We start from the raw sequence: 11,463 nt of genomic DNA on the forward strand, positions 1-11,463 counted from the left end.
AGCTAAACTTAACACAAGCTAATAATCTCTACTGCCCAAGGTTGATTTCCTCGATCAAACAAAAACCCCGATGTCACTTCCAAATGCGAAAAATGAAATTCTTACACATTTTAGAAATGTCGAATCAAAAAGTAATACTATAATACTTGGATAGAGCCTAGAGGGTAATGTATGAATGGGGTAATGACTAATGAGAACAAAAAGAAATTTTTTGGAAGACATGATATAGATACTAACAGGAGGGGATGATAAAAATAAAATTGTTGCGCACATGTTGAGAATAGTGATTGCATTAACCTATTGGATGGTAAGGGGCAAAGGGCTATAGAGGTGGCGAAGGAGCAGGAATGGCGAAATGTAATCTTTGAAGGTGAAGTGAGGAACATCATTTGTGCCCTTAATAAGGAAACCAAGCAAATTGTCAGGTTCTCTTTTCTTTTTGTAACATGATGACTAAATACAACTCTCATTTATCCTATACAACCCTAAAAAATACCAAATGGCTAGCTAAGTGGGCGATCTTTAGTTCTTGTGATGAGGTTTAGCTTAGTGGAGATCCTTGTTGGATTTCCGATATGATTGTATTGGACTTTCCACACGTTATCTGTCTTTAATCTAACCTACCTTTTTCCTCAAAAAATTAAATTGATTAAATTTTTTGTGCTTCAAAGATATTTAAACCAGAGTTCCTTATCTCCAAATTCTATCATGCATAAAATTCTGAAAACTTCAGAGTCCCCGGTCCCTTTTTAAGGTTGCCTTTACTCTCTAGTGGGCAAGAGACACCTCTCAACAATTCTCTTTCTTCATTTGGCTCTAGTCTTGTCTAGCATATGAACCTATTAACAAAAAGAAAGTTCAGGAGAGGAACGGTTCAAATCTTTCCTTCTATGAGCTAATTATTAATTCAATACAGTAATAGATAGAACCAGCAGAAATAGAGAAATGCATTTGGGTAGAGTTTCATATCTTAAATGTACAGGGATGACATAATACTACCAGAATCTACTTTCCATATTTCTTTTACTAGTCTGTTGCCAAAAAAAAAAACTCGTTCTTCATAACTAAGACCACATGTCAGTAAATACACATTACAATGTTGATGATTGATGAATCTAAGCAGCTCACATATCCTCCAAATTCAAATCAAAGACGCATGAAAGGTGGATTTGCATGTTGAGTCTTGTGGGTTAAAGGTATGAGCTGTGAAGTTGAAAAGCAAAACCTTCCAGAGCTCTGCACCAAAAATGTAAAAAGAAAAGGCTTAGTGCACGCACATTGTAAGTACATTATCCAGAGTCCACACACCTAATCACGCCAACCTGCACCGAGGATGATATCAGCCAATTTGACTTCAACAAGCACTCACATACAAGATTTTTTTAGATATAAACATTAAAAAAACACAGAAGGGAGAAGGCAGCACAAGAACGCAGGTGACACCATGGGATAGAATGATGCTAGCAAAAGTCTGCCAATATAATAAGACTGGCAGGTCATTCAATGGCAAAGCATGGTTTGTGCACCCGAAAGAACATGTCGTTCATCAAGGAGCATGTCGTTCATCAAAATGAACATGAACTTTTTTTAGCAAATTTTCTAAGTAAAAAGAACATACAGTTCAAAATAAATAAGAACATGTTTAATCTTCATTCATCAAAGAACATAGATCATAATGCAAAGAACATATATACAAAAGAAAATACAATTTATAATAAAAGAATATATTTTCTAAATTTAAATTTGAAAATAAATATCACCAATGAATTTGATATTAAATACTAATGTCATGTTCTAATTAAACTAACCAGTATGTTATTATATCAACCTTTTAAATTGAAAACAGATCAACTAACCAGTATGTTATTTAGTTATTATATCAATTTTTTAAATAAAAAACATACCTATTTTAAATTGTACTTAACATCTTCTTGTTAAACATCTTTATATTCTCTTTCATATTGAGTCATGTTCTTTTTGTATGTACAAAGAAGGTAAATAGATTCATATTCAAAAGAACATAGGTCGTAATGAAAAGAACATTGAATAAAAAGAACATAAGAGTTTAAACTCAAAGAACAAAGTGCACGAAGAGCACTGTGCACTTGGGTACACCTTCTAAATTGCGATTCAGTGGCCCATAAAATTCCACTCACATAAACTTTCCAAGTTCCGAGTGCAAAATTCTCAACTTTTGGGTCAGGCTTCTTATTTCATCAACAAATGCGACGATAAATAGAATGACCCGTGATTTGTGTCTAAACGGGGAAAAGAAAACTCAAAATCTTTAACTTTTAGATTTTCCGGCCACAAAAAATAAATTTCACTCCATTACAAAACCTCAAAACGTGTTATATTCATAAAAAAAATGCAAGCTTTTAATAAAAGAAGAAAGAAAACACTTCTATCAGACTTGTGCTAAATTATGAGCTCCTACATATCATTGGAAGCTCTCTACACCCCTCATTAGAGGGAACGAGAAAAATATAAACTTGAAAAGGTTGTGCACTCAAAATGTGGACCTTATTTAAGTACCAAACAGAAAAAGAAGATGGCAAGAGTACATCACAGAGAAAGAATATATGTTTTACCAATGAAATGTCTTTCTAATTCCTAAACACAAAGAAATATATCCTCCCAACCAGAAGCAGCAGATCCAGTTGCATATCTACCATTAACCCTCGTACCATTTGTTACATCCCAAGAACTGGAAATCATGAGTCAACGCCAACAATCTTTGAAGAAGCCACTTTTCTATATGTCCACATTTTCTAGGATGAAACTGGGAAGTGTTTCATTCCACCTACACTACTATAAATTGAAAGACTTCAGAGTTTGACTCAAGTGGACATATATATATGACATTGGTATACTTTGTGTTCCACGTATTAAGCCAGTTCCAGAATTCCTATATCATTCTGCGTTTCTTTCTTAGAATTTGATTTTTAAACAATCTTCAAATTTGGGGAATTAGTTATGGGTTTCATGGAGCTCTGTATCTTAGAAAAAGGCTTTGAGTAAAGCCAAAGAGTTAAGAGAGAAGGCCTCGCTAGAGGTCCATCAGATCAATGATTAGATGGAATCCTTGTAGCGATCGTCAATCCGTAGAGGTCTGCGAGAGTCGGCCTGAGTTAGTAATAGCTTGTAACAAAGTCGTAGGCCTATTATAGTAAGAATACTAGTCAAGATCCCATGTGGCTGAAATTCATAAGTCTTATTGCGATTTGCGTCTAGGAATGTTTTCCTCGTAGAAATCTCTCTTGAATTCTCTTAGTTCCTTGTTTTTAATTTTTTAGCAAAAATTAATCACCAAGTTCCTTATAATACTACCTCTGTTTTTATTTAGTTGCAAATTCACCTTTTTGCACAAACTTTAAGAAATGAGAAAAGAGAGTATAATTGACCCACTTACCCCTACTACTAGTACGATAATTAAATGGGGAGAGAGTAGGTGAAGTAAGGTTAGTATAGTCAAATTATCCCAAAAGCTTTCCTAAAAAGGGAAATGTTGCAACTAATAAAAAACACCTACAAGTAGAAATTGTTGCAACTAAGTAAAAACAGAGGTAGTATTCAGTACTCACACCCACTCTAGTAGTTCGTCCATCTAAAATAATGGCCATTGCAGCATTACTTCTCCTACCAGCAAGTTGAAATTTGAACATTACAAGTGTCATTATGTTGCATAAGACCTAGATGCTTAAGACCTGGAAAAAATTAAGTGCTTATAGTAGATTACTAAAAGTTACAGAAAAGCAGCAGTACCATTTAATCTTGCTCCATTGCTGTATCTCCATCAGTCTTGTTGACCGAACCAACATCATCTGATAGCATATTCATCTCATTTTCGCCATCTGTCACCATCTTGTCATCTTTGGTATCTGCGCTTGTATTAATTTCTTCATAGTCAGGAATCTTCAAATCAGCAGGGAGTTGCCCAGACTTCAGTGCCTATACAAATGAAATGTTAGCCACCATGAGTCACTGAGAAGCAAGCATCTGTAAGGATCTACAAGACTACATGGCCACCACCAGTACGAAAGTACCAGCTTACAATAATTAATTCAGAAGACGACAGAAAAAGAAAATATCAAAGAATAAGGTTGGAACTCAGAAAAAAAAAACTCCCAATCTATGAAACAAGGAAAATATTAATCATTTTAATAATAAAAGACAGAAGCTAATCACCTTCTCAAGCCTAGCAACTTCTTCAAGTGTTTGGGAATTGACAATAGCAGCCTGCATAGAGAAAAACGAGTTAGACAAACATAAATTTTCATATTATGTTGCAAGGGCAAAGCATAGCTATATCGACACAATTATGACATGGAAGCAACACATCAGCACGTAATTTAGAAAAATAGTAGGATACAAAGTACTTGGTTAACAAGATAGCAAAAAAAGTCATATTATGATTTATATTAAACAATTGTTGATTACTTATTGCTACCCCAGGTTTAATTGATGATAGCATTACGTGGTTTTCAAGTATATCAAGATTCAAGAAATTGATAGCCCATATATCAATTATAAAAGGGTCAAAGGAAAAAGGTAAATGCTAAATTGCACTAAAACTAAAAACCATACTAAATAACATGATAAAGGTGGTGCTGGAATCCCAATCTGTTTCTGGAAAGCTTGTCCGGTTCTCCCTCCATTCCAAAAGATTGCCCCCATTTCCTTTCTAGTATGCTCTTAAAGATTGCTCCATGTCCTGTTTAGGTGACATGGTCCTCACAGTCTCTCCCTACTTTTTCTCCTACCCATACACAAAAGACAAAACTACCTGCCCACTCAGTAAGACGTAAAGACAAGCCAGTTTAGAAGGGTTTCTGTAAACAGCAGTTATCACAAATCTGTATCCGACCGGCTTTAACAATACAAACACTAACAAGCAGAGTAAAAGGGTTATTCCCACCTATGTTACATGAACAGGGGTACGGGAATCGAATATGGTAATGGAGTCTCCGCAACATATCTCAACATATACCGGGTATGCCCGATATTAAGAGTGATGATAAAATGCACATCACGGATGCCCGGAACAAGTTGACTAGTTTCTTACCACTGATACACCAACATGAGTAGATCTTGCGGCACAAAGTACAAGATATTGTACTAGACAAAGAATATCAACTGATGATCTAGGTTGCAAGGACATCAGTCGATTGCTTCTGGCATGTTCAATTTTTCTTCTCTCTGACAATTGCTGGACAGGCAAAGGATACAGCTGAGCCAGTGATATAGCACACCCTACAAAGCCATTTCATCGAATTTTTTGTACTAGAATATGCTCACCAAACCTTCATTGAAGGGTGACCATTGTGGGCTTCATCAATTAAATAAACTTAAGCCCAGAGACATCTAAAATACTAATTCTCCCCTATAAACTATCCTTGACCTCAGCCTGCACCTAAGGTGGAGAAATGCATCTTAACAAGAAATGTACTCATAATATTTGCATTTAAAAATAGTAATGTTCACATGACACACATATATATATTTCTATCTCAAATTAATTTTTTAATGTCTTTGTCCTTTCCTTATATGTGATAAATTCAGCAAGTTTTCTATTTTCTCAATTCTCATAATATTTTAACTCACTCCATAAAAGGAGAGTATATTAAGAACTCTTAAATTATGCTTTTCGGGTGCTCATAGAAAACTTTTAAGATAATGTATTTGTCATTTTAATTCTTTTGCATTTTTTGGTACATAGATAGCTAAAGTACTCCAGCATGTTGATCTATCTATGACCTCATTTTTCCTTTTGGTTTTCTTGCTTCCAAGTTCCTACAAAGGCAATGTGTTCCACAAGTTTATAGCTGATCCTTCAAACTTCTTACGCTCAAAGTCTCAGATATTATCCGTCTTTTCTTTCATTTACTTAAATATAATCTGCACTTTACTTTATGCATTCTTTTATGTAACCTTGTCCATTTGTATCTATCGTTGTTTCACATTCTCCACTATACTACAATTTGGACGTCCTACACTCCCAGACACTCATAAGTCATAAAGGGCACATCTTGTATATGACACATAGACACCAACTTATTGTAAACAAGACCAGTATGCTTGACTTTGTTTCTTTGGAATTCCCATTCTGTGTACACATTGTACTTTTTCTTACTATAAGAGCCCCTTTAAGTGCAACACATACTAACATTTTATATAACATACTCATATTTAAAGTACAAACCATAAAATTCATGTTAGCCAACCCCAAATCATTTTGGGAAGGCTTTGTTGTTGCTATACTCTTTCCATCCCAAACATAAATTAACATCCTCCTTTTTATATGGCTCGTTCTAATTACTTCTAATACAACACGTGTTGCTAAGATTTTCCTCTAGACTTATTCTCTAGAGTACAAGTCCACTCTAACTACAATGGGACAAAATGAGTACTGTTGAAATTTTAAAACCATAAAAGATTATTTTGTAAAATATGTCGTATAATTTATCTACCAATCCTTCTCATTATTGTTTGTTATTAGTTTCTACACAATTTTATAATGCACGTTTTAGAACATCGATATATTTAAGTACACATACGTACGATTATAAACGGTTGATATTATGAAGATACACATACAGACAAATCAAACAAGATCCCCCATGAGGCCATGGCTATGTTGTCTTTTGCATATTCGTCGGAACTTATCGTCAAATATGTGACCAAAAAATTCATTGCAAGAAAAATACAGACAGACAAAGGGAGTATAAATCATTTCTATTATGATAACATAACGGTTCGACTATGACTTTATAGGTCAACATAAGGCACATAATGTGTGACAAAGTGTATATGACAAGTAAACTGTGCATACAAATATTTGTCATTTCCTTGTTTTAGTTTTATTGCTACAGTTGGATGCTAATTGCATACTGGAATCAAACATTAGTTCAATTACTTGTGCAAGATAAGTCAAGTTATATATAAATTAGTAATCTTAATATAAGTAATTCCATATGTAACCCTTAATTGTGGAAACGGATGCTGAGGCAGAAAAATCATATCTTCACAAGTCATAACTTATGACTCATAAGCAAAAATAGAGCTGGAAGATATAGTATGTATCAATATTACAGATAAGCACGGCGTGACATGGAAATACAGAGTTCAATACATGTGCTAATGTGCATGCACATACATAAATGAAGTGTCTATATTTGTCTATATACATTACTCTAATGAGAAATTGTCATGTACTCAAGGTAATCACTGACCCCCCACCCTCCCCCCTTCAAATGCAACATGAAGGAATAAATTTCTGGACAGCGCGAGGTTGGAAAGAAATTGAGGGAAAAATTAATGTCAATTATATAAGCAAATGTCAACTTATGAGTGGTCTTCCCATTTCCAATTTGTGCGTGCACACACTCGTCCCTCATACCAGAAAAACATCGTATAAACATCATGTTCAGTGTAAGTGAGTATTCAACATTATTGAGAAGCAAAGAAACCTAATAAAAGAAAGATAAGAAGAATTGAGCCACAGCAAAACCAACCAACAGATTAACGAAAATACCTTGATAGCTATGATTTGCTCTGGCGTAGGAGCAACAGCTTTGGGGGCATGCTCTTCTGTCGGAACCTCCTTAACCTCGGTAGATGTGACTGTCTTCACAGGGACCTTTTTCACCTCGTCTTCAGCTTCCTTGGATGAAAAGAGATTTTTTGCCTCTTCTCGTTCCTTTCTCCATGAAAAAAGAATCAAGTCAATACTCAATAGACACTATGCAGGAATGTTGAGAAAAAATTGGAAGGCATAACAAAAATGAAAAATGTGAAGAATTTTTTTTGGTGGACACCCACATTAAATATATATCATCAGCAATTTAACCTCAAGTATCTATAAAAATTGGGTAGAAATATTGGAATGGAACGTATCCCAATAGGTGAGACCATAGGCACAAACATATGTTCACATCAGACAGAGATTTAAAAGATTGTACTACAGAGGAGTCCTTAATTGATGCCTATTTGAGCTGAGAAAGATAAGGCATGGAATTCATGCATATGTGTAAATACTTAAGAAGGGCAAACAGGCACAAACAGAGCGACCCTAAAACTTCACCACTACAGGTACAGAGGTCTTCCCAAATCCCAATACCATATTCCCGCACCTATATTTGATGTTTCACCCTTAACCAAATTTTAAACCGAACCACACTCTTTCCTCACTCTTTCCTTAACAACTTTCTCGTTCTAAATGCATAACGGATCATATTAGGCTCACAACCAACCAAGCTAGTTTGTCCAGTGAGCAGTTCCGTGAAAAACAATGATCACAGCAAGGGACAATGATGAGAAAAACATTAAATGAAATGCACAATCATACGATAAGCATAAAAGAGAGAATGAATCTTAAGCCAATAGAATGTAGTTCTGTTTTCCCACTAAACATATGTAAGTGTAGAGAGAACAGGTCCATCTGAGAACTACAAAGTTTGGATGAGTCCACGAGCACAAACATCTTGAACGCTAATCTGCTTCATCTTAATTGTACAGAGTATAAGAACATAAATCTTTTGCAAAAACTGATATTAGCCTTACCTTTTGCTTGACTTTCTTGAAGTCTAGCACACGCAAGAATTTCAATTTGTGGATCACATACAAGCGGTAATTTGGTTTCTTGGTAATATTATTGTCCAGCAAGCTAAGAAATTTCAACTTTGGAAGGGATGCAAGTGGATCAATCTCAGCCAAATTGACCAGCCGATTATTTGTAAGAACAAGTGTATGAAGTTTTGGTAGAAATTCTGCAAATTTGGACAGATATTTGTCAATGACTCAAGCAGAAAATAGTTTTCCCTCCCCATTTCAGGTTGTAAGGTGTCCCCCAACCCAACCACACAAAATTGATAAATATAAGGCTCCTGTCCCTTACAGATTATGGTGGTTGGAATACATAAAATTTGAATGTCAAAAACTTAGAGATGAAGATGTGGGAGCTCTACCACTCCTCTTTCCCAAACAAAAAGAATATAAAAGATGAGTGAGAGTGAACGAGTAGTCTCACCTCCTATGTTTGGATTTATACGTGTTATCCTATTGCTGTTCAGTAACAAAGTTCCCAACCTGTTCAAATAAGGGAAGTTCTCGAGTTTTACAATCTCATTGTCTGACAAATCAATTGTGTCAAATTGATCCTGCACACCAACGCTCAGATATGAAAGTCAAGCAGAAATAGTAATAGTTAAGGTACTTTAATACATGAATTGTTTTCCAACTCTGCAACAGGATACATCATCAAATATGAGGACACACTGGTAAAGTAAAGCCATTCAGCAATATCAGTGTATGGAAAGAAAACTGCAATGGTATATCCAGCTATACATTATGTTAGTAAATCACTAATTGACAAGAATTATTACATCTGAAATTTGTACAGTGGTTTAATGGGTATGTGAATTACCCTGTGCTAGGATTAGGGTTCAAACAATAATTTTCCTAGTTCCAGAACAGTTCTTTCATCAATTTACTTCAAGCATTATGTACATCATAAAGCTTGCAGGAATAACAAGGGAATGCTAATAGACATAGTGCAAGCAAAAAAAAAAAAAAATCATTCCTAGGCATCCACTATACCTCAGTCGCACCCAAGTTCTCTATAACTGCAATCTTGTTCCCTGAGAGCAAAAGGCAAAGCAAAAGAAGACTGTGATCAACAATCAAAATTAAAAAGACACAAATATGTACAAGTGAAGATAGATAATCCCAGAAATTTGAAAAAAAGAGGGGCGTTTCAGAGAGCTATTATTTGAGAATCCTCGTAATAATTCAGAAAAGTCAGAGTTAAGAAATGTGTTCCCATTTTATAACGCAGGTCAAGATTCGCGCATGGAATAATGTTATGTTATAATTCTGGCACAGTAAAGGACTATATGCAAAAGAAGTATGAGCACAGTTGGCCCTAGCCAAAGGCGTTGTTGTAGGTAAAAAGAGAGAGAAACCCAAAATCAGATTGTGAGTTCTAACAGTTTTATTAATGTCTTACTTGTATACAAGTGTCATTCTAACACTAGAATTTTCTACATATGTTATGGCATATACATAGTCATAATGTGGTAGTTACTCAGATGACATGGTGATGAGCTGATGACTAAGATATGTCGTGAAAACTCGATATAATAGCATTCCACGTTTAGTGAGAACATATTATGTGTTGACGCAGGTGAGATGTTGGGAAAATTACCATCTGTCTTGTATCTTTGATTCTCTAATCTACGAAGTAAAGCAGAACTTCACAAGTGAGTATTGGACAAATTCCATCAGACATGACAAGCAATGCAATTAAGACTTCATTGCATACTAAAAGTTGTTTACAGGGTTGCTAAGACAAGACAGAGGTTGTTGCTAAGCTTGTTGTGTGTCTAGCCTCTTCTTTGGTACAAAATCATAAAGTTGAAGCCACTTGTTGCTAATGCTTTCTACTTATCTTTTGGGCATTTTGTTTGTTGTCTGATGGTTTCTCCCATTTCCAAAGCGTTTTAAATCAATATAGAGTATTTGTTTTTCCAGCGTAAAGAAAGGGTTGCTAATCGGTATAACAGTAAAACAGCCGGCCGCCAGCCGCCAGCCGCCAGCCGCCAGCCTTCAGCCTTACGATTAGTCGCCATTGATTTAGAGTGTTACTTTCAAATATTCAATTAACTATTACAATTTACAAGAGTATATCTGTTGAGCGGGAAATCTAAGCTCACAATTATACATACTACTACAACAACAAGGCACAATCCATCACATTCATCGCAATTGATAATTATACATATTACTGATAATGTAGGTAAGGGGATGAAATATTTCTGGAAAGAAAAAAACCTAATTAGTGAGTAGTGATTATTGAAAGGGGACTAACCTCGAAGATCCAGTTCCCGTTCTTTGACGGCATTAAAGAAATGAGAACTCTTCCATATCAAGTCTGCTGTTAACCTCACCATTTCTGCTTTTCGTAACTGAAGAAGTAGGGTTTTCACTCTTCAATACAACTAGAGAAGTAAAAGAGGGTTTATCAGAGTCCCCAACTGTAAGAATTATGAAACAGTGCGACCAAACTGCTGATTATGACATCCCAAAGAATAATAAATAGAGATTTTGGTCAAAAAGAGATAGTATAGGTCTTTTTATGGGAAATAATCACAAAATCTTTGACACTTCAAGTTACTAGTTGTTGCTTCAAAACCACTCAAAAAAAAAAGTAATTGGGCTTCAAATGTTAAAATGAATAGACTTCCCCAATAATAACAGTTTCATTCAGTAGATATGAAAGGATTGATTATTTGATCTTATTTATTATAATTTATTCGAAGATGGATTTGATTTAATCTTATTTGATTATATATTGTTTTTCTTTAATATTTATTGTATATATATATATATATATCGTTTGGTTTTTAATTAATTAAATTTGTCTTTCAAAAAAGTATATTAAATAACATAAAATTGATGTATTGT

General features: G+C 34.8%; 1 protein-coding gene across 2 annotated transcripts; it reads right to left on the reverse strand.

Annotated features, from left to right (window-relative positions):
• Positions 1-938: 938 nt before the first annotated feature.
• Positions 939-11,102, reverse strand: LOC104906032 (U2 small nuclear ribonucleoprotein A'). 2 transcript variants are annotated; one of them, XM_048638015.2, is made up of 8 exons: positions 10,868-11,102; positions 9,598-9,638; positions 9,029-9,158; positions 8,563-8,768; positions 7,535-7,699; positions 4,189-4,239; positions 3,766-3,951; positions 939-1,322 (listed from the first exon to the last, which is right to left on the reverse strand). In XM_048638015.2, exons 1-7 carry the CDS (start codon positions 10,947-10,949, stop codon positions 3,769-3,771), a joined length of 858 nt encoding a protein of 285 aa, XP_048493972.1. In that variant the 5' UTR covers positions 10,950-11,102; the 3' UTR covers positions 939-1,322; positions 3,766-3,768. The 2 variants fall into 2 exon arrangements, with proteins under 2 accessions (XP_048493972.1, XP_010693029.2); XM_010694727.4 differs by having other exon boundaries at positions 939-1,236; positions 10,868-11,099.
• Positions 11,103-11,463: the final 361 nt, after the last annotated feature.

Source organism: Beta vulgaris, chromosome 2, assembly GCF_026745355.1.
Source record: "Beta vulgaris subsp. vulgaris cultivar EL10 chromosome 2, EL10.2, whole genome shotgun sequence".
NCBI lineage: Eukaryota > Viridiplantae > Streptophyta > Magnoliopsida > Caryophyllales > Amaranthaceae > Beta > Beta vulgaris.